The 21,680-nt window shown below is 51.7% G+C and overlaps 8 protein-coding genes across 8 annotated transcripts; 2 read left to right on the top strand and 6 right to left on the bottom strand.

Moving 5' to 3' along the window:
* Nucleotides 1-1,718: 1,718 nt before the first annotated feature.
* On the bottom strand, nt 1,719-5,705 carry F5J12DRAFT_99076 (uncharacterized protein). Its single transcript, XM_051750152.1, has 2 exons — nt 5,575-5,705; nt 1,719-5,520 (listed from the first exon to the last, which is right to left on the bottom strand). Exon 2 carries the CDS (start codon nt 5,472-5,474, stop codon nt 1,752-1,754), a length of 3,723 nt encoding a protein of 1,240 aa, XP_051599917.1. The 5' UTR covers nt 5,475-5,520; nt 5,575-5,705; the 3' UTR covers nt 1,719-1,751.
* A 665-nt stretch (nt 5,706-6,370) lies between these two features.
* Nucleotides 6,371-10,709, bottom strand: F5J12DRAFT_939108 (uncharacterized protein). Its single transcript, XM_051749659.1, has 2 exons — nt 7,347-10,709; nt 6,371-7,305 (listed from the first exon to the last, which is right to left on the bottom strand). The coding sequence occupies exons 1-2, from the start codon at nt 10,288-10,290 to the stop codon at nt 6,563-6,565; spliced, it is 3,687 nt and encodes a 1,228-aa protein (XP_051599916.1). The 5' UTR covers nt 10,291-10,709; the 3' UTR covers nt 6,371-6,562.
* On the top strand, nt 10,546-11,263 carry F5J12DRAFT_831438 (uncharacterized protein; the record flags this gene model as incomplete). The annotated part of the gene is made up of 1 exon (XM_051745743.1): nt 10,546-11,263. A coding segment is annotated over exon 1 (395 nt), but the record flags the coding sequence as incomplete, so codon positions are not given.
* Nucleotides 11,264-12,468: 1,205 nt separating this feature from the next.
* F5J12DRAFT_99016 (uncharacterized protein) lies at nt 12,469-13,296 on the bottom strand. The gene has a single exon (XM_051750150.1). It carries the CDS (start codon nt 13,007-13,009, stop codon nt 12,542-12,544), a length of 468 nt encoding a protein of 155 aa, XP_051599914.1. The 5' UTR covers nt 13,010-13,296; the 3' UTR covers nt 12,469-12,541.
* A 621-nt stretch (nt 13,297-13,917) lies between these two features.
* Nucleotides 13,918-14,217, bottom strand: F5J12DRAFT_831433 (uncharacterized protein; the record flags this gene model as incomplete). The annotated part of the gene is made up of 1 exon (XM_051745742.1): nt 13,918-14,217. A coding segment is annotated over exon 1 (232 nt), but the record flags the coding sequence as incomplete, so codon positions are not given.
* Nucleotides 14,218-14,530: 313 nt separating this feature from the next.
* F5J12DRAFT_99013 (uncharacterized protein) lies at nt 14,531-14,907 on the bottom strand. The gene has a single exon (XM_051750149.1). The coding sequence runs from the start codon at nt 14,798-14,800 to the stop codon at nt 14,612-14,614; it is 189 nt and encodes a 62-aa protein (XP_051599912.1). The 5' UTR covers nt 14,801-14,907; the 3' UTR covers nt 14,531-14,611.
* A 1,340-nt stretch (nt 14,908-16,247) lies between these two features.
* Nucleotides 16,248-19,177, bottom strand: F5J12DRAFT_913099 (uncharacterized protein; the record flags this gene model as incomplete). The annotated part of the gene is made up of 2 exons (XM_051749083.1): nt 19,096-19,177; nt 16,248-19,049 (listed from the first exon to the last, which is right to left on the bottom strand). Exon 2 carries the CDS (start codon nt 18,930-18,932, stop codon nt 16,248-16,250), a length of 2,685 nt encoding a protein of 894 aa, XP_051599911.1. The 5' UTR covers nt 18,933-19,049; nt 19,096-19,177.
* Nucleotides 19,178-19,244: 67 nt separating this feature from the next.
* On the top strand, nt 19,245-21,484 carry F5J12DRAFT_913098 (TPR-like protein; the record flags this gene model as incomplete). Its single annotated transcript, XM_051749082.1, has 4 exons — nt 19,245-19,405; nt 19,454-19,515; nt 19,561-19,619; nt 19,675-21,484. A coding segment is annotated over exon 4 (1,764 nt), but the record flags the coding sequence as incomplete, so codon positions are not given.
* Nucleotides 21,485-21,680: the final 196 nt, after the last annotated feature.

The raw sequence follows: 21,680 nt of genomic DNA, 5'->3' as shown, positions 1-21,680 counted from the left end.
CCACCCGTGCCTGAACCGAATGCATTCACTGGTCCCGAACAATTTGTTCAAGAGGTAAGTGTTGGTATCAGCCTATACACGTGTACCATAACGCGGTGGCTTGAAAACGACCATGCAGCGCAACACACCGATGGCGACAGCGCGACCCGTCTCATGCGAAGCTGATGGTTTGCTCGCAGGTGATGCCGCACTCGTCCGGCCGGCCTCCCCTGAGGCACTCAACATGGCCCATGCATCGCTAACAGCAGACATGGCAGTGCTGCACGCGACCTTGAAAGAATTCAGTTATTCATTGTCAACAGACGTAAGGGAGATTCGACAACAGCTCAGCAACCTCAGCAATTTGGTTGTAAAGGCCATAGTCTCGACCTCCGCACGTTCAACCCCACTCTCTGGCAATGACGCTCAGGCAATGCCAGTGATCAGTGAGCCTGTTCATTCTGTAACTCCCACTGCGTCAACTGACCAGCCACATATATGAGCCCACCGACACTCGCCTGCACAGACCACGACCTCGATCCTCCGGCGATCCAGTCTGTTTCTATCCCAGCCACCCAGTCCCTGCCACACCCATCGCCTGCACACTAGACCGGCACAACCTTGTCGTCTCCAGTGATCCAGTCCGTTTCCATTCCACTTGCTCCCAGTGTGCAACCGACTCGGATGCAGTTCAGGGTGCCACAGGCCCTCGAACTGTCAGACGTCTCCATCTGGGCGACCCTCCCTTCACATACTAGACCCCAGAGGACCACCACCCGCTCCTTTTCCTCCTCTTAGGAGTGTCCATTCCAAACGTGCCTGTCTTCCATGTGGATAGGGTACGGACGCCAAAGTCCGACTCCTGGAGGGGCATTTTTCGCCATTGGACAGTGGGTGAGCCCCGGCTTGGCCAGCACATTCCGCTCAAGAACTGGCCACGCCACTACTACAACGGGAAGGATGGACGGCGATTCAACACGAAGCACTACCAACGAAAGGTCATCGCGACGGAATTTGTCAATGAGTAAGTTCGTTCGTCACACTGCCAGGCTTCTTCCCCCCTCTGAGTCTATTTTCCCCCAGATTTCAAGGAGATGAGGAAGCCTTCCTCAAGGTTTATGGAAGTGCCGCCCGTCTATGACACACAAGGCTCCTCAAAGCAACCTTGGACGCCCGCAAATGGTATTGTGGGGACAGGGAGCGCTGTCATTGCCTCCCAAACGATGTCAGCAACAACTCCTCGATACTGCCAAGCAGCGGCGAGCAGCAGTGATGGTGATACACGTCGCACCGGTCCGACATTCCACCTCGGCGGCCCTTACTGACCATACTTCTTCTCTTGTTCTTTTTTACTTAAATTTTCGGTAATACATTCCATCATGACAATGTCTCATCCCCGGATTGTGTTACTACTATGTCGTCAGGTTAGGCTGATACCTCCGACGTGCCAGCACGCGCCGCTAGTAGCACTACACGTGAATAATCATATCTGTCCGTCCGACTCCGTTGCAGTGGCATGTCTGACTGGCACCCACCATAGCGTGCGGCGTAGACGGTGGAGTATAACAAAGTGACTCGGATACGACGCTCAGCAGTTCAGTACTATCGACCGATTCGAACGTGCGACGACGCCGATGCATGTACACACCATACATACATACCCTGGTCTATACACTGATACGTCCGTTACAGACAAAGCAGTACTAGATCGATCCCGCAGACGCATCTCAATCACGTCATGGATATCCCGGGTCGCCATAAATTGAACATATCTACACAATATGAAATATCCTGACTTTGCTTTTCAGAATGCTGGCCGAGTCTGCGGGCTGAGCAGTAATGAGCGTAGAAGACGCAATCCTTTTGTACTGTGAATGAGGCACTTCAATCAGCAGAAGAGCATTAAATGGCCTTCCAAGTGTAAGAAGTAGCCGCTCTTCACTTGTGGCGTCTAATACGGCAGATTGACCCTTCGAGTGCCAAGGGCGAACGAGCTGCAGAGCCCCTTGTGAGATGGTTGCACTTTCTAGCTTGTCTGGAAGTTCAACCTCCAGTGGTCTCAGACCGCATGCCTGGATTTTGTATGTGTAACTCGGTGCCGATAGATCTTCGCCTCTCAATTGAGCCGCTATGACGCGGTGGGCGATGCACGGCAGTATAAGGCAACGGTTGCGGAATCGCGGAAGGGGTACTCTAGTAAATGAGTTGAAATCATACACGTCGCTTGGTGCGTATGAATCCGGAGTTCGCAGCCGATCCGCCGGAGCAATGCTTGATGGTGTCAGAGAACGACTGAGAAATTGGGGGAGTAGAGACGTGGCGAAGTTACGCAGTACCTCGAATGACGAGAGCCCCTGACTTATCGCCAATGACTGTTCTTCCGAATTAGGTTGGAGTCGAGGCGATGGCAATATTTGATACGAGGTGATGTGAGCAGGGAGACAGCTATGAAACGAAGATGCCTCCCCGACCCAATCTAGAACCGAGATATCCCCAGAATCTGATATGATTTCCGCCAGAAGACGGCCAAGCGCGTTCTCGGCGGATTCGCCATACAGAACGGGAAGGTGAAGATTGAAGATCCCAAAAAGCGAATAAGCAATATCTTCGGGTCTGGTGGTGCGACGCGATGATGCCCATTGCAGTCTCGAGCGTGCATCATCCATACCGGGAAAAAAGTTGGCGAGGAAACGCGATTCTATTCCAGTTGCCCTCTCCAGCTCTTCCAGCACGGCGACATCGGTCTTATGATTCGACGGCGTTGAGCTCTTATAAAGTGACCAGTCTTGGGTATAGAATACTACGGTTTTGGGAGCCAGTAGTTCTTGGAGGGTCCACCCGCGTCTGAACCATTCGCTGTTGCCGAGAAAACCAGCACCGGGAACATCAGAAAGGTATACGATGGTCAAGGCAGACTGCCGATACCACGCGAACATTGACCCTATCGTTTCTTGTACCTCGGCACTGCTGTGTTTGTCGATGCAGCACGTATCGCTCCATGCCCATATGTAATCCCGCTCCAAAGCAACACGACAGAAGGCTTGGAGCTTTCCAAAGCCTCCCTTGGTTGACATGCCATATATCGAGTGGCCCTCGATGTCGCGCAATGATGGCTCTGCATCACCCCAGCGGTGAGAAAGCGTGACGTACTGGAAGTGTCTCGAGACATTAGTGTGGACGAGTTCCATTTGCAGGGCCCGACTGCCTGTTGTGCACAGAGACACCAGCCGTTTGTACTGTTGACTGTTCAAGAATTGTGACACCTGCGCATCACGGTTGCATAGGATGCCAGTAGGTGTGTGCAGCAGCCTGGTCGGTGTAGTCTTAAGGGTTTCAAATGCAACATTACGGATAAATTGCTTAACGTCAAAGAGGGTAACACTTGAGGCATCCGTGGACATCGTAGCAACCTGTGAGTTGAACTTCGTTTGGAGGTAAGCCGTAAGATAGACCCGGGACTCGTCGTAACCTGGATCTCCACGTACGAGTAAATCGAGGACTTCTTGCTCAAGGGCAATGGCGTCGTCCAGATCAGCTGCTGTGGATTGTTGACGAAACCGATCTGCTAGACACTGTGCAAGGTCGTGAAGGGACGAAGCGCGGCTGGGATGTCCAGTAGGGCGGAGTTGCAGCATATATCGGTAATATGTGATGGCCTCGTTCAGGTCGACGATTGCGTGCTGAATTTGGTATCTGGCCCTATAGCAATTTGCAAGGACACATAGATCGTCTGCCGCTTGACCAAGCATTACGGGTTCGCCAGAGTCTGCCCCCTGGGCTACCCTCTGAACCCATGCTCCTACGGAAGCATCTTCATGAGGTAGTCGGAGCTCTACAGCACACGTTGCAAGACAAATAGCATTGTCTAAGTCGGTCATCGTAGCCTGCTTCTGAAACCGGTCCCACAGGTATAGTGAAAGCTCGAAAAGGGAAAAGGCGACATCGGCCCTGCTTGTTGGACAGACCACCGACACCGACTGATCAAGGAAAATTTCCCTGCGCAACTCGGGCATGTCAGCCTGCTTCTGAAACTTCTTCCACAGGCTGCACGCAAGGCTGTAAAGAACTACGCCACGATCGGGATGCCCTGTTGGACAGAGCTCTAGTGCCGCACGTCCAAGCGCGATGGCTTCTTCCAAATCATCGACTACCCCCAGCTTGTCATGTCTATTTGACAGACAGAGAGCAAGCTCATGAAGCGATGAGGACCGATCAGGATGTCCGATGGGACGTAGCTCCAAAGCTGGGCGGAGCAGCTCAATCGCCTCCTGCAAATTGCCGATCACAAGCTCTTTCGCGAACCTCCTCCTGAGGTCGCAAGCAAGGTTGTGGAGAGATGAACCATGATCGGCATGCCCAGGTGGACAGAGCTCTAGCGCTTTACGTTCAAGCGTGATGGCTTCTTCCAAGTCATCAACTACCCCTAGCTTGTCATATCTATTCGACAGACAGAGAGCAAGTTCACGGAGTGACGAAGACCGACATTGATGTCCAGAGGGACGTAGTTCCAAAGCTGCGTGGTGCAACTCAATCGCTTCCTCCAAGTCGTGTATTGTAGCCTGCTTCACGAACCTCTTCCTTAGGGCGCAAGCGAGATCGTGAAGAGATTCATCACGATCGACATGCTCCGGCGGACGGAGGTCTAGTGCTGCACGTCCACGCACGATAGCTTCTTCCAAGTCGTCGACTATCCCCAGCTTGTCATATCTGTTGGATAGACACAGAGCAAGCTCATGGAACGTCGAGGACCGATCAGGATGTCCAGGGGGACGCAATTCGAGAGCTGAACGGAGCAGTTCAATCGATTCCTCCAAGTCGCGGATCGCAGCCTTCGCCGTGAACCTCCTCCTGAGGTCACAAGCAAGGTTGTGAAGAGATTCGCCATGATCAGGATGGCCCCGTGGACAGAGCTCTAGTGCTGCACGTCTGAGTGTCACAACTTCGTCCAAGTCATCAACCATCCCCCTATCTTCATATCTATTCAAGAGACAGAGGGCAAGTTGATCAAGCGATGAAGACCGTTCAGGATGTCCAGGGGGATATAGTTCCAAAACTGCACGGTGCAGGTCAATCACTTCATCCAGGTCCCGCATGTCAGCCTGTTGGCGGAACCTCCATTCGAGGTGAGTAGCAAGGTTGTAAAGACATACATCACGATTGTAGTGTCCTGGTGGAGAGAGTTCTAGTGTGTCACGTTCAAGTGTGATGGCTTCTTCTAAGTCGTCGACTGCCCCCTGTTGGTCATACCTAATCCCAAGACAGAAAGCGAGGTTGAGGAGTGACAGAGACCGATCGTCATTCCCGACTGGTCGCAGTGACAAAGCAGCACGGTAGAAAGTGATCGCCTCGTTCAAGTCGTCGATTTCTTCCTCTTTATCGTATCTTTCGTGAAGGGCGCACGCCAGGTTGAAGAGGGCAACATCCCGGTCATCTTCCCCAGGAGGACAGCGTTCCAGCTCTGCTCGCTTCTGAGAAACGTCGTCTGTTGAAGCCATTGAATGACGTTACGCTGGGATGATGATATACACGGCAGAAATGGCTCTACCTTCGGACCAGGCTTAATGGTCAGTTGCAATAAGACAGGAACAGTCAAACCTACGTTGTCCTTGGAACTGACAGAGAAACAGAGTGACCAATCTTGAGTGCCAGAACGCTACCCCAATCTGGGCGGCTGATTGGAAAGCGCAAAGAACCCGCAGGTAAAGACACAAGGTACAGAACAGGCAAAGATCCTGGCGGTCGGTAGAGAGAACGAAGCGTGAATAGCGTTACATGGAGGTCCATGCGTATGGCGCAGTGATGGGCCGATAGGAACTCACCAATAGGCCCGAAAAGTACAGGTTGGTTGAAAACGCGGGAGAAAATTCGGCTTGACTGCTTGAGCGAGTCACGGATTGAGGAGCTCAGCAGTACACCAGCGGGTGGTGGATGACTCCGTAGGAGGGAGAGGGCAGAGGGCGACGGCGTACGAAAAGCACGCGCCACGCCTCTACCCTACAGCTGTTTCGGGAAAGGTTTGCCGTGAGAGAAAAACCTCGAGATTGTTGCCACTCCCTTGTCTTGCAGCACGCATCTCAGAATTGAAATATCTCGCGAACAGCTGTAATGCACTCCGCTTAGGCGCGTTCCTGCATGTCTGATACCTCCCCACTCGTTGCAAACAACAGCTTAAAAGGTAAATTCAGATTATGTTCCTAGTGTTGCCTACTAAGGGTATACTGCCGACTTGGGAGCGTGCGTACTGGCCTTGTGTGGCATGTGCAGAGAAGGCCACGGCAGGGCAACACTAGGGATGGCGGACGGCTAGGAGAGGCCCACCAAACGTATCAAGGGAAGATGGCGAGATCGTCAGGTTGCATTGCTTATAGCACACGATCCACCACACAGGTGTTTGCATGCGCTCCTACAACATATGGCTGAACGAAGGAGAAGAGAAAACAAGTAAGTGACGAGTAGTATATGCACAAGGAAACAAGCATTCCAATATCGATTAAAGTGCAAGGAAGAAGTAGGCGAGGCAACGCATGAAAAGGAGTGACAAAGTGAGTGCCAATCTCAGTCCATATGATAATGTCGTGGTTATCTACACAATATTGAATATCCGAATTTTGCTCTTCAGAATGCTGATCGAGTCTACGGGCTGAGCAGTAATGAGAGTAGAAGACCCAATCCTTTTGTACTGCGAGTGAGGCAGCTCAGTTAGCAGAAGTCCTTTAAACGGCTTTCCAAGTGTAACGAGTAGCTTTTCTTCATTTGCGGCGTCTAATGCGGCAGACTGACCCTTCGAGTGCCAGGGGCGAACGAGTTGCAGAGCATCTTGAGAGATTGTCACACTTTCTAGCTTGTCTGGAAGTGCAATCTCCAATGGCCTCAAACCGCATGCGTGGATTTTGTACGTGTAACTCGGTGTCGATGGATCTTCACCTGTCAGTTGAACCGCTGTGACACGGTGGGCGATGCATGGCAGAATAAGGCAACGATTGCGGAATCGCGGAAGTGGTGCTCTAGTGAATGAGTTGAAATCATACACGTTGCTTGGTGCGTATGAATCCGGAGTTCGTAGCCGGATCGTCGGGGCAGTGCTTGATGGTGTCGAAGGGCGACCGAGAAATCGAGGAAGGAGCGACATAGTGAAGCAACGCAGTACTTCGAATGACAAGAACTCCTGACTTATCGTCGATGATAGTTCTTCTGTGTTAAGTTGGGGTGGAGGCAATGATACCGTTTGATACGAGCTGATGTGAGCAGGGAAACAGCTATGAAACGATGATGCCTGGCCGACCCAATCCAGAACCGAAATATCCCCCGACCGCGATATGATTTTGGCTAGAAGACGGCCAAGTGAGTCCTCAGCAGATTCCCCATACAGAACTGGAAGTGAAGATTAAAGATCCCGAAAAGTGAGTAGGCGATATCCTCAGGCCGCGTGGTTCGACGCAAGGACGCCCATTGGAGTCTCGAACGGGCATCATCCAAACCTGGAAAAAAGTTGGTGAGGAACCGGGACTCTATTCCAGCTGCCCGTTCGAGCTCATCCAGCACAGCAACATCGGTTTCATGATTCGAAGACGAGATGTTCTTGTAAAGTGACCAGTTTTTGGTGTGGAATAGGATGCGTTTGGGAGCCAGCAGTTCTTGGAGCGTCCACACACGGCCAAACCATTCACTGCTTCCAAACGAACCGGTGTCGGGAACGTCAGAAAGGTATACGATGGTCAAGGCAGACTGCCGATACCATGCGAACATTGATCCTATCGTTTCTTGAACCTCGGCACTGCTGTGTTTGTCGATGCAGCACGTGTCGCTCCACGCCCATAAGTAATCCAGCTCGCAAGCAACAGCACAGAAGGCTTGGAGCTTGCCAAAGCCCCAAAGTGGTGACATGCCATATATCGGATAGCCCTCAATGTCGCGCGATGATGGCTCACCGTCACCCCAGCGGTGAGAAAGCATGACGTACTGGAAGTATTCGGAGAGATTAGTTTGGATGAGACCCATCTGCTGAGCTCGATCGCATGCTGTGCACAGAGATAACAATTGTTTGCACTGTTGACTGCGCATAAATTGCAACACCTGCGCATCCCGGCTGCACAGGACACCAGTAGGCGTATGGAGCAGCCGAATTGGAGCAGTTTTGAGAGTATCGAATGCAACATTACGGATGATCTGCTCGATGTCGAAGTGGCCAACACCTGAAGGATCCGGGGAAATCATAGCAACTTGTGAACTGATCTTCATTTGAAGGTAGGTCGTAAGACAGCACCGAGACGCGCCGTAATCCGGATCTCCACGTACAAGTAATTCCAAGGCTTCTTGTTCAAACGCAATAACCTGGTCCAAATCGGCGGCCGCGGGTTCCCGACGAAACCGTTCTGCAAGACACTGTGCAAGGTCATGAAGGGACGAAGCGCGACCGGGATGCCCAGCCGGGCGGAGCTGCAGTATATAACAGTATAATGTGATGGTCTCGTTCAGGTCGACGATTGCGTGCTTGGTTTGATATCTGGCCCTATGGCAATTCGCAAGGACACATAGATTGTCTGCCACCCGAGCAGGCGTGACGGGCTCATCCGAATCTGCATCCTGGGCCAGTCTCTGAACCCATCTTGCAACGGAAACATCTTCATCAGATAATCGAAGCTCCAAAGCATACGTTGCAAGAGAAATGGCGTCATCCAAGTCAGTCGTTGCAGCCTGCTTCTGAAACCGCCCCAAGAGATCTATTGAGAGCCCGAAAAGGGAAGAGGCGACATCAGCACTGCTTGTTGGACAAACCACCGCCGCAGCCTGATCAGGGAAATTCGACCCGTGCAACTCGGGCATGTTAATCTGTTTCTGGAATATCTTCCAGAGGTTGCGCGCAAGGTTGTAAAGTACTACAGCACGATTCGGATGCCCTGTTGGACAGAGCTCTAGTGCTGCACGCCCGAGCGCGATGGCTTCTTCCAAGTCATCGACCACTCCGTACATAGCATGCCTATTCGACAGGCATAAAGAAAGCTCATGTAGCGATGAGGACCGATCAGGATGTCCGGAGGGACGTAGTTCCAAAGCCGGACGAAACAGCTCAATCGCCTCTTGCAAGTCGCAGATCGCAAACTCCTTCGCGAACCTCCTTCTGAGGTCGCAAGCAAGATTGTGGAGAGATTCGCCATGGTCGGCGTGCTCTGGAGGCCAGAGCTCCAGTGCCATGCGTCCAAGCGAGATGGCTTCTTGTAAGTCATCGATTACCCCTAGTTTGTCGTACCTATTCGACAGACAGGGAGCAAGGTCTCGGAGCGATAACGACCGATTAGGATGTCCAGCCGGACGTAATTCCAAAGTTGCACGGTGCAGTTCGATCGCTTTCTCTAAGTCCTGTATCGCAGCCAGTTTCACAAACCTCTTCCTGAGGTCACGAGCGAGACTGTGAAGAGATTCGCCACGATTAGCCTGTCCTGGGAGACGGAGCGCTAGTACTCCACGGCCGAGTGTAATGGCTTCCTCCAAGTCGTTAACTAGCCCTTGCTTGTCATATCGATTCGACAAGCAAAGAGCAAGTTCATAGAGTGACGAGGACCTGTCAAAATGTCCAGGGAGACGTAGTTTCACAGCTTGACGGAGCAGCTCAATTGCCTCTTCCAAGTCGCTGATCACAGCCTTTTTTGTGAACCTCCTCCTGAGATCACAAGCAAGGTTGTGAAGAGATGCGGTGTGATTTGGATGCCCTCGCAAGCAAAGTTCTAGTTGTGCACGTCTGAGGGTCACGACTTCTTCCAAGTCATCAATTCCCCCTTGATTTTCATATCTATCTGAGAGGCAGAGCGCAAGTTCACGGAGCGATGAAGACCGATCAAGATGTCCCGGGGGATATAGTTCCAGAGCTTGATGGTGCAGCTCAATTGCTTCATTCAAGTCATGCATCAAAGCCTGTTTCTCGAACCTCTTCCGGAGATTGTCAGCGAGATTGAAGAGAGACACGCCACGATTAGCATGCCCTGGTGGACGGAGCTCTAGCGCATGGCGACCGAGCGCAATGGCTTCTTCTAAGTCATCAACTACCCCCTGTTCGTCGTATTTGATTGACAAACAAACAGCAAGATTGTTGAGTGACGAGGACCGATGATACTGGCCGTTTTCGTCTGGTCGGAGTTCCAAAGCAGCACGGTTCAAAGTGTCCGCCTCTTCCAAGTCGTCGATTCCCTTCCCGTTCACGTATCTGTCGAAGAGGGCGCCCGCCAAGTCGGAGAGGGCAACATCCCTTCCATCATGTCCTGGAGGGCAGCGTTCCAACTTTACTCGCTTGCGGGAAACGTCATCTGTTGAAGCCATAGGATGAGATACAAGGTGGAAATGGCTCTGCCTTTGGACCAGGTTCAGTGATCAGCTGCAATACGACAGGAACAGCTGAACCTACGTTATTCCTGGAAACGACAGAGAAACAGAGTGAACAATCTTGCGTTCAGAATGCTACTCAAATCAGGGAGGCCAATAAACAAACGAAAAGAGACCGCAGGAAAAGACACAGAGTGCAGGGCAGGCAAGCTTGGGTATCTGTACGAAGAAATACCTGTGAATAACATCACATGGACGTCGGTGCACAAAGGCGGCGATGGACCGATAGAGACTCACTGGTGGGTACGAAGCAAGTTGGTTGGAAAGGCGAGAGGAAAGTCGCGGCTTTGCCGCTTGAGCAAGACACGCAGATTGACGAGCGCACCACAGCGGAAGTATGGGAGGGAGGGCGGTGATGTTAGGCTGTGGTCTAGGCAACGCCCCTGCAGGGCCCCAGGATTGTCATTTTCCGCGGGCCCATGGCGTACACTCTGTCCCTTACGATTCAGACAGAGTAGCAACATTGTAGCAACCTGAACTACTCACAGTACGGTCTCAAGATCATTAGATGTGCCCAAATACCTCGGTGTTGGTAGTATATACACTCGTTGTATTGCTCGTCACAGCATGGTTTCCAGTGTATACGTACATCGCCCCTGCCCCGTGGTGGTGTACAACCGTTCAGAGGCCATATTATAGGGTACTCGATTCACCAGACGTGTACTTGCGTGTACTCGTGCTACGTATGGCGGAACGAAGAGAAAAAAATAAGTGGCAGGATACACATGTGCAGAGGAAACGAGCACCCCAACACCACTCAAAGTGGGTATTGGTGTCAACCTGTCATAACGCCGTGGCCATCTACACAATATTGAATATCCGAAATTTGCTTTTCAGGATGCTGGCTAGGTCTGCGGGCCGAGTAGTAATGAGAGTGGAAGACCCAATCCTTTTGTACTGTGAGTGAGGCAGTTCGGCCAATAGAAGAGCATTAAATGGCCTCCCAAGTGCAACAAGTCACTGCTCTTTATTCGTGGCGTCGAATACGGCAGATTGACCCTTCGAGTGCCACGGACAAACGAGCTGCAGAGCACCTTGTGAGATTGTCGCATCTTCTGGTTTGTCTGGCAGTGCGATCTCCAATGGCCTCAGACCGCACGTGTGGATCTTGTATGTGTAGGTCGGTGCCGATGAATCCTCGTCTGTCAATTGAACCGCTGTGACACGATGGGCGATGCACGGCAGTTTAAGGCAACGATTGCGGAATCGCGGAAATGGTGCTCTTGCGAATGAGGGGAAGTCGTACACATCACTTGGGGCGTATGAATCTGGAGGTCGCAGCCGAACCGCCCGGGAGATGCTTGAAGGTGTCAGGGAATGACTGAGAAATCGGGGGGGAACAAATGAGCCACGGAGGTTTCGCAGTTTTTCAAACGACAAGGGCCCCTGACTCGCCGATGACTGTCTTTCTGGGCGAGGTTGGGGTTGAGGCGACGGTAGTATATGATACGAGGTGATGTGAGCGGGGAAACAACTATGAAATGGCGATGCCTCCCCGACCCAATCCAGAACCGAAATATCTGCAGATTGGAATATGATTTTGGCCAAGAGCCGGCCAAGGGTATTCTTAGCAGATTCCCCACACAGGACAGGCAACTGGAGATTTTATATCAACTGGAGAGTGAATAGGCGATATCTTCAGGTCGGGTAGTACGACACAGTGATGCCCATTGCAGTCTCGAACGTGCGTCATCCATACCCGGAGACAAGTTAGTAAGGAACCGGGACTCTATTCCAGTCGCCCTCTTTAACTCTTCCAGCATAACGCTGTCGGCTTTATGGTTCGGGGATGAGAGGTTCTTGTAAAGTGACCAGTTTGGGGTGTAGAATAATATGCGTTTGGGAGCCGGTAGTTCTTGGAGGGTCCACCCTCGTTTAAACCATTCGCTGTTCTCAATTGAACCGGTATCGAGAACGTCAGGAAGGTACACGATGGTCAGAGCGGACCGTCGATACCACGCAAACATTGATCCTATCGTTTCTTGCACCTCCGCACTACTATCTTTGTCTATGCAGCACGTGTCGCTCTATACCCATAAATAATCCCACTTGCAAGCAGTAGCACAGAAGACTTGAAGCTTTCCAAAACCGCCCTTGGCTGACATACCATATACTGGGCGGCCTTCGATTTCGCGCAATGATGACCCAGTGGTGAGAAAGCGTGACGTACTGGAAATGTCTCGAAACATCAATATGAATGAGTTCCATTTTCTGGTGTCGGTCGCACGATGTACAGATAGTCACCAGGCCGTTTGTACTGCTGACTGTTCATAAAATGCGATACCTGCGCATTCCGATTGCACAGGATGCCAGTACGCGTGTGAAGCAGCCTGGTAGGCACGGTTTCGAGGGTTTCAAGTACCACATTATGGATAATTTGCTCAACGTCAAAGTGGGTAACACCTGAGGCATCCGAGGACATCATGGCAACTTGTGAGCTGATCTTCATTTGGACGTAGGCTGTAAGACAGCGCCGAGAGACGTCGTAACCCGGATCTTTACGTACGAGTGATTGCAATACTTCTTGCTCAAGCGCAATAGCCTCGGCCAGATCAGTCGCAGTGAGTTGCTGACGGAAGCGATCTGCTAGACACTGTGCAAGGTCGTGGAGGGACGAAGCACGACTGGGATGTCCAGTCGGGCGCAATTGCAGCATATATCGGTATAATGCGATGGCCTCGTTCAGGTCGCCGATTGCATGCTGTTTGGTATCTGGCCCTATGACAATTCGCAAGGATACATATATTGTCTACCGTTCGATCAAGCATGACGGGTTCGTCCGGGTTCGTCCCCTGGGCTAGCGTCTGAATCCCATCCTGCAACAGAAACATGTTCAGGAGGTAAACGGAGCTCTAAAGCATACGTCGCAAAACAAATGGCGTTGTTGTCCCAGAGGTGGAGTGAGAGCTCAAGGAGTGAGGAGACAAAATCAGCCCTGCTTGTCGAGTGGGCCACCGAAATCCAACTGGGCATGTCAGCCTGTTTCTGAAACTTCTTCCAGAGGTCGCAAGTAAGGTTGTAAAGAATTGCGCCACGATCGGGATGCCCAGGTGGACAGAGCTCTAGTGCAGCAGATCCGAGGGTGATGGCTTCTTCCAAGTCACCGATTAACCCTCGTTTTTCATGCCTATTCGACAGACAGAGTGCAAGTTCACAGGACGTTGGGGGCTGATCGGGATGTCCACCGGGACGTAGTTCCGCAATCAGACGAAGTAGCTCGATAGCCTCTTCTAAGCAGCAGATCGTAGCCTTTTTGCGGACCTCCTCCGGAGATCACAAGCAAGGTTGTGAGGAGATACACCACGATCAGCATACCCTGATGGACAGAGCCCTGCCGCTCCATGTCCAAGTATGATGGCTTCTTCCAAATTATCAACCGCCCCCAATTTGTCATGTCTATTCGAGAGACGGAGAGCAAGTCCACGGAGCGATGAAGACCGACGTTGATGTACAGAAGGACGTCGTTCCGAAGCTGTATGGTGCAGCTCAACCGCTTCCTCCAAGTCGCATATCGTAGCCTGTTTCGCGAATCTCTTCCTGAGGTAGCAAGCGAGTTTGTGGAGAGACTCGCCACGATTGACATGCCCTGGTGGACAGAACTCTAACGCTGCACGTTCATGCATGATAGCTTCTTCCAAGTTGTCGACTGCCCCCAGCTTGTCGTATCTAATTGACAAACAGAGAGCAAGTTCATGAAGCGTTGAGAACCTATCAACATGTCTAGGGGGACGGAGTTCCAAAGCTGGACAGAGTAGCTCGATTGATTCCTCCAAGTCGCGAATCGCAGCCTTTTCCGTGAACCTCTTCCTGAGGTCGCAAGCGAGATACAGCATGGTCAGGATGCCCTCGCAGACACAGTTCTAGTTCCGCACGTCTGAGTGTCACGACTTCTTCCAAGTCATTGACTACCCCTAATTTTCGTATCTATTCGAGAGACAGAGAGTGAGTTCGTGGAGCGTTGAAGACCGGTCACGATATCCGGGGGAAAGAAAGTTCCAAAGCCGCACGATGCAGCTCAATCACTTCATCTAGGTCACATATGGCAGCTTGTTTCCGGAATTTCCTCCAGAGATTAGTAGCAAGGTTGTAGAGAGATAGACCGCGATAGGGATGTCCGAGTGGACGGAGCTCTAGTGCTCTACTCCAAGTGTGACAGCTTCTTCTAAATCATCGACTGTCCCCTGTTTGTCATATCTACATGAAAGACAGAGCGCTAGATCGTTGAGTGACAAAGACCGATGATACGTGTCGTCCTCGACTAGTCGGAGTTCCAAAGCCGCGCAGTGCAGGTGATCGCCTCGTTCAAGTCGTCGATTTCATCCTCTTTCTCATATCTCCCGCGAAGGGCATCCGCCAGCTCATAGAGAGCAGCATCCCACCTATTATGCCCTGGGGGACAACGTTCCAACTTTGCTCGCTTGCGAGAAATGTCGTCCGTTAAAGCCATCGAATGCCGCTACAATACACGACGGGAGTGGCTCTGTCTTCAGACCAGGTCTAGTGATCAGTTGCAATAAGACAGGGACAGTTGAACCCTACGTTAACCTCCGAGATGAGAAGAAAATAGGATGAGCAATCTCGGGTGGCTAATAATAAATAACCCAAAAGAACCCGCAGGCGCGGAGCGTAGAGCAGACAATCTTGGGTATCTGTATGAAGAAATGAGTTGAATGACACCACATGGACGTCAGTGCACAAACGCGGCCATAGACTGTTAGAGGCTCACCGATGGGTACGAACTACGAAGCAAGTTGGTTGGAAAGGCGAGGAAAATCGGCTTTGCTGCTTGAGCAAGATACGCAGAGTGGTGAACTGTGGAGGAGCCCACCAGCACGCCAATGGTTGGTGAAAATCTGACAGAGAGATAGCGGGATGTTGTGGTTTACGAAAAACCCATGTTGTGCCCTGTGTGACCTGCAAGTTACTGAATGGCCATCTAACGGTCCCAAATCCCAAACAGATCCTGTTCGTTCGCCTGAAACCCCGACACGAGACTGCATCTTCTAACTGTTGCTTGCCAAGCACATCTCAGCGACTTCGGAGCATGTGCACTGGCCCTGCGTGGCCTATGCAGAGAAGGGCACGACACAGCAACACCAGGTGCTAGTTAGGAGAGGTCCACCAAATGCATGAAGGGATGGTTGGAAGATCGCTAGACATGCCGCAATTCCCTAGTGTTGATATATATGGTTGTTGCATTGTTCGTCACGGTATGGTTTCCAATGTATACGTGGCTCTTGTCTTGTGATGGCGTTCACAAGCCATATTGTGTGGCACTTGATTTACCAGACAGATGACGCCCTGAAGAGAAGGCGGATGCGGAGTCGGCAGTCTTGTAGTATGAGTCGAATACAGCAACGGTTGAGAATCGCTGAGTGTTATCTAAAGACGCGATGGGTGGTATGCCGGAAGCTCTGGACGAGAGCAGATGCCGATTGGAGTAGGGCAACGACGGAATCAGAGACCGGGAGGAACATTGTATCTTTCGATCCGAGTGGTATGAAGACAGCAGACCGACTTCCCACCTGCATTTAACCCGATATATGGTGAGCCACGTGTGTCCAACTAAGCACCGATAGCCCTGGTAACCGCGGTAGCGATGGTACTCGACTTCAATATGTGCGGTACCAACAACTCGTGCAAGGCTATATAGACTTGCGCCTTTTTGCACATCCAATGTAGCTCAATCGCCTCATCTAGCTGGCCCATGTCAGCTTGGTTCTGGAACCTCGCCCCGAGGTGGAAAGCAAGAGTGTGGACTCGAGAGATACGCCACGAGGCTCTGAAGCTATGCCCTCGCTGCCATTGTCAGTGATGACGGTTCGGGCCATCCAGGGAACCGATAAGTAACCAGTCGCCCGGAAGAGTGGGGTTGCGGATATATGTATTGCTATCTACACAATATCGAATATCCTAACCGTGCTTTTCAGAACGCTGGCCCGGCTGACAGGCTGAGCAATAATGAGGGTAGAAGACGCAATCCTTTTGTACTCGTTGTGAGGTAGCTCGGTCAACAAAAGAGCGTTAAATGGCCTTCCCAGTGTAAAAAGTAGCTGCTCTTTAATCGTGGCGTATAGCTTGGTAGACGGCCCAAGCAACTTCGAGTGCCAAGGGCGAACAAGCTGTAAAGCACCCTGCGATATTGTCGTATTTTCTAGCTCGCTCGGCAGTGCGACCTCAAGTGGCCTCAGACCACATGCCTGGATTTCGTACGTATACCTCGGAACATGCGGATCTGCCCTTTTGAGCTGAAAGGCAGCAATACGATGGGCGACACATGGCAGTATAAGGCGGCGATTGATAAATCGTGGTAGGGGCACCTTATTGAGTGAGTGGAAGTCGTACACGCCGTTGCGTGCGTATGGATCGGAGGTTCGCAGCCGAACTGCCGGAACACGATAGACGACCCTTGACGGTGTCAAGAGACGAGTGAGGAGTGACGTAGCGAGTGAGCCACAGGACTTTCGCAGTGTTTTAAATGATGTGGGTTGCGAACTCATGGTCGATGGCTGTTCTTCTGCGCTTGAGTGGAGCGGAGGCAATGGCAGGTTGTGATACGAGATAATCTGGGCAGGGAAACAGCTATGAAACTGTGACGCCTCTCCGACCCAATCCAGAACCGAGATATCCCCCGACTGCGATACAATTTCGGCTAAGAGACGTCCGAGTGAGTGCTCAGCAGATTCGCCATAGAGAACTGGTAGGTGGAGATTGAAGATCCCAAAGAGTGAATAGGCGATATCTTCAGGTCGGGTAGTACGACGTAACGACGCCCATTGCAGTCTCAAGCGTGCGTTACCCATATCCGGAGAAAAGTTGATAAGTAACCCAGGCTCTATTCCAGTTGCCCTCTCCAGCTCTTCCAGCACCGCGACGTCGGCCTTATGGTTCGAAGACGTGAGGTTCTTGTAAAGTGACCAGTTTTGGGTGTAGAATAGTACGGTTTGGGGAGCCAGTAGTTCTTGGAGGGTCCACCCGCGTCGAAACCATTCGCTGTTTCCCAGCGAACCGGTCTCAGAGACATCAGAAAGGTACACGATAGTCAAGGAAGACCGTCGGTACCATGCGAACATTGATCCTATAGCTTCTTGTAACTCGGCACTGCTATTTTTATCTATACAGCATGTGTCGCTCCATGCCCACAAGTAACCCCGATCACAGGCAACCAGACAGAAGGCTTGGAGCTTTCCAAGGCCCCCGTTTGTTGACATACCATATACCTTGTGGCCCTCAACGTCTCGCAATGATGGCTCGCCTTCACCCCAACGGTGAGAAAGCATGACGTACTGAAAGTATCTCGAGGTAACAGTACGGATGAGTGTCATTTGTTGAACCGGGTTGCACGTTGCACACGAAGACAGCAGTTGGCTGTACTGTTGACTGCTCATGAAATGTAATATCTGTGCATCGCGGTTGCACAACACGCCGGTACGTGTCTGCAGCAGCCTCGTCGGCATGGTTTTGAGGGTTTCAAATGCGATATTACGGACGGCTTGCTTAATGTCAACGTGAGTAACAGCTGAGGCAAGGGAGGGCGTCATGGCAACATTTGAGCTGATCTTCAATTGGAGGTAGGCCATAAGACAGCGCTGAGACATGGCGTAACGCGGGTCTTCCGATGCGAGTAGCTGGAGGACCTCTTGTTGAAGTGCAATAGCCTCTTCCAGATCAGCCAGATTGGATTGTTGACGAAACTGTTCTGCTAGACACTGTGCAAGGTCGCAGAGGGACGAAGCGCGACTGGGATGCCCAGTCGGGCGGAACTGTAGTACATATCGGTACAGAGTGATGGCCTCTTTCAGATCGACGGTTGCATTCTGATGGCCAGATCTGTCTCTGAAGTAATTGGCAAGGACTGTTAGATTGTCTACTGCCTGGCCAAGGAGGGCGACCTCATCCGAGCTCGTCCGCTGGGCCAGTCGCTGAGCTCGCTCCCCAACGAAAAGAGTAAGCCGTTCGAGGGAAACAGCGTAATCACAATGCCCTGGTGGTCGAAGCTCCAAAACGTAAGTTGCGAGACAAATAGCTTCATCCAGGTCAGTCAGTGTGGCCTGCCTCTGAAACCTGTCCCAGAAGTGTAGTGAGAGCTGAAAGAGTAAGGAGGGAACGTCAGCATGACTTGTTAGGCAGATCGCTGATGCGGCTGGATAAACAGAATTTGCCGTGTGCAACCCGGGCGTGTCAGCTTGTTTGGGAAACCTCTTCCAGAGGTCACGAGCAAGATTGCTGAAGGATATGCCACGATCGGGATGCCCTGGTGGGCAGAGTGCTAGTACTGCACGCGAGAGCGTGATGGCTTCTTCCAAGTCAGCAACTATCCCCTGCCTGTCATATCTCTTCGAAAGACAGGCCGCAAGATCGAGTGTAGAGGACCGCTTGTGATTTCCAAGTGGTTGAGATTCCAAAGCAGCGCGGTGCGAAGTGATCGCCTCGTTCAAGTCATCGAATCCACGCTCTTCCTGGAATGTGTTATGGAATGCCACCGCCACACCGTAGAGGGCAACATTGCGGCCATCTTGCTCAGGAAGACAGTGTTCCAACTCTACTCGCTCCTGACAAATGTCCTCTGTTGAATCCATTGAATGCCGTTAAACTGAGAGAAATATACGGCGGATATATTTCTGCCTTCAGGTCAGCTGCAAGACACGAGCGAAAAGTGCAAGTTGGTTGGAAAGGCGAGAGGAAATTTAGCCGTGCTCCTCGAGTAAGTCACGGAGACAGAAGAACTGAGGAGGAGCTCACCAGTATACCCACAGGAGGGAGTGAGGGTTAAGCGTTCGAAAAGCGAGGGCCATGCCTCGGCACTAAGCCCTGCCTGGAAACGTTTTCGCATGCTGATAGAGTACTGCCAACACAACCTACATAATAATAGAGGGCTGATTATGTAAGATGCTGCTGAAGCTATCGCCCTTCTCCAACAGACCTCCTGGCACCAACCGCTGGGCTATTAGTGAGCTTCTCCCTCAGTCCTCCAATCTACGTAACTTACCCAAGGAGCATAACCAAACTCCTCTCGGGCTTGCCAACCACCTTGCACTTTTCTCATCCATCGGTGAGTTCTTATCGGACCATCGTTGCGTTGTGCATTGACCTGATGTAGTGCTATTCACACTTCGTTCTCCCTGACACCCAAGATTGCTGTTCTATACTCTGTCTTTAGCTGTGAGTTTTTTCGGGTTGCTTCATTAGCCTCACTGATTTGGATAGCATCCTGACATTCAAGATTGTTGATCCTGTTTCTTTTTCGTTTCTGCTTCAAGTGTGACGTATGATTCTACTGTTCCCGTCTTACTGCAGCTGATTGGCGGACTTGGCTCGAAGGCATTTCATTTCCACCGTGTATATTCTTCCCGTGTAACAGCATTCAATGGTTTCAATGGACGACAGTTCGAACCCCCGTGCCCCGGCCCCCATGCACCCCGCCACCCCTCTGAAACGCTGTGCTCCACGGGAAGATTGCCGCCGTGCTCCCCTCTTCGAGCTGGCTTGTGCCCTCTGCCAGAAACACAACAGAGATAACGAAATTGAGGACTTGGACGAGGCGATCACTTTCCACCGCGCAGTTTTAGAACTCCGACCAGTCGAAAACGACAAGTATCATCGGTCCACCTCACTACACCACCTCGCTCTCTGCCTTTCATATAGATATGACGAGCAGGGGACAGTCAACGACTTAGAAGAAGCTATCTCGCTTGCACGTGCAGCACTGGAACTCTGTCCACCAGGGCACCTCAATCGTGGTGTATATCTCCACAATCTCGCTTGCGACCTCCGGAGAAGGTTCGTGAAACAGGCTGCGATACACGATTTAGAAGAAGCGATTGGGCTGCTCCGTTCAGCTCTGGGACTGCGTCCCCCTGGACATCCTGATCGGTCCTCGACGCTCCATGAGCTTGCTCTATGTCTGTCGAATAGACATGACAAGCTTGGGACAATCGGCGACTTGGATGAAGCTATCTCGTGTGGACGTGCAGCACTAGACCTCCATCCGCCAGGGCATTCCGATCGTGATGGATCTCTTCACAAGCTTGCTTGTGACCTAAGGAAGAGGTTCGTGAAGGAGGTTGCAATATGCGACTTGGACGAAGCGATTGCGTTGCACCGCATAGCTCTGGAACTGCGTCCCCTTGGACATCCTGATCGATCCTCGACGCTCCATGAGCTTGCTTTGTGTCTGTCGAATAGACATGACAAGCTTGGGACAATCGGCGACTTGGATGAAGCTATCTCGTGTGGATGTGCAGCACTAGACCTCCATCCGCCAGGGCATTCCGATCGTGATGGATCTCTTCACAAGCTTGCTTGTGACCTAAGGAAGAGGTTCGTGAAGGAGGTTGCAATATGCGACTTGGACGAAGCGATTGCGTTGCACCGCATAGCTCTGGAACTGCGTCCCCCTGGACATCCTGATCGATCCTCGACGCTCCATGAGCTTGCTTTGTGTCTGTCGAATAGACATGACAAGCTTGGGACAATCGGCGACTTGGATGAAGCTATCTCGTGTGGACGTGCAGCACTAGACCTCCATCCGCCAGGGCATTCCGATCGTGATGGATCTCTTCACAAGCTTGCTTGTGACCTAAGGAAGAGGTTCGTGAAGGAGGTTGCAATATGCGACTTGGACGAAGCGATTGCGTTGCACCGCATAGCTCTGGAACTGCGTCCCCCTGGACATCCTGATCGGTCCTCGACGCTCCATGAGCTTGCTTTGTGTCTGTCGAATAGACATGACAAGCTTGGGACAATCGGCGACTTGGATGAAGCTATCTCGTGTGGACGTGCAGCACTAGACCTCCATCCGCCAGGGCATTCCGATCGTGATGGATCTCTTCACAAGCTTGCTTGTGACCTAAGGAAGAGGTTCGTGAAGGAGGTTGCAATATGCGACTTGGACGAAGCGATTGCGTTGCACCGCATAGCTCTGGAACTGCGTCCCCTTGGACATCCTGATCGATCCTCGACGCTCCATGAGCTTGCTTTGTGTCTGTCGAATAGACATGACAAGCAGGGGGCAGCTAGTGACTTGGAAGAAGCCATCGCGCTTGGACGTGCAGCACTGGACCTCTGTCCGCCAGGGCATTCCGGTCGTGGCACGGTTCTTTACGGCCTTGCTTGCGATGTCTGGAAGAAGGTTTCAGGGTCAGGCTGACATGCCCGGCCTGGACTTTGGTGGCGCTTCCGAAAAGGAGGACTGATTTCGCATCATCACTCCTTGAGTTCTCGCTACACCTCTGGGACAGGTTTCAGAAGCAGTCCACGATGACTGATTTGGACAATGCTATTTGTCTTGCGACATATGCTTTAGAGCTCCGATTATTACCTGAAGA

This window comes from Pisolithus orientalis (assembly GCF_024613125.1).
Source record: "Pisolithus orientalis strain OTSU chromosome Unknown F5J12scaffold_14, whole genome shotgun sequence".
In the NCBI taxonomy this organism is placed as follows: Eukaryota; Fungi; Basidiomycota; class Agaricomycetes; order Boletales; family Pisolithaceae; genus Pisolithus; species Pisolithus orientalis.
Note: the sequence above shows the minus strand (reverse complement) of the source record. Positions and strands in the feature narration are given on the sequence as shown.

Bases quoted from the DNA above. Each gene is read 5' to 3' on its own strand.
- F5J12DRAFT_939108 (XM_051749659.1), bottom strand. From the start codon at position 10,290: ATGGCTTCAACAGATGACGTTTCCCGCAAGCGAGTAAAGTTGGAACGC. The intron at 7,306-7,346 runs GTATGGGGAATC...GCCGTCTTCTAG, and splicing joins TAATCTTCACTTCCAGTTCT to CCAAAATCATATCGCGGTCG.
- F5J12DRAFT_99076 (XM_051750152.1), bottom strand. From the start codon at position 5,474: ATGGCTTCAACAGACGACGTTTCTCAGAAGCGAGCAGAGCTGGAACGC.
- F5J12DRAFT_99016 (XM_051750150.1), bottom strand. From the start codon at position 13,009: ATGCTGCAATTGCGCCCGACTGGACATCCCAGTCGTGCTTCGTCCCTC.
- F5J12DRAFT_99013 (XM_051750149.1), bottom strand. From the start codon at position 14,800: ATGGCTTTAACGGACGACATTTCTCGCAAGCGAGCAAAGTTGGAACGT.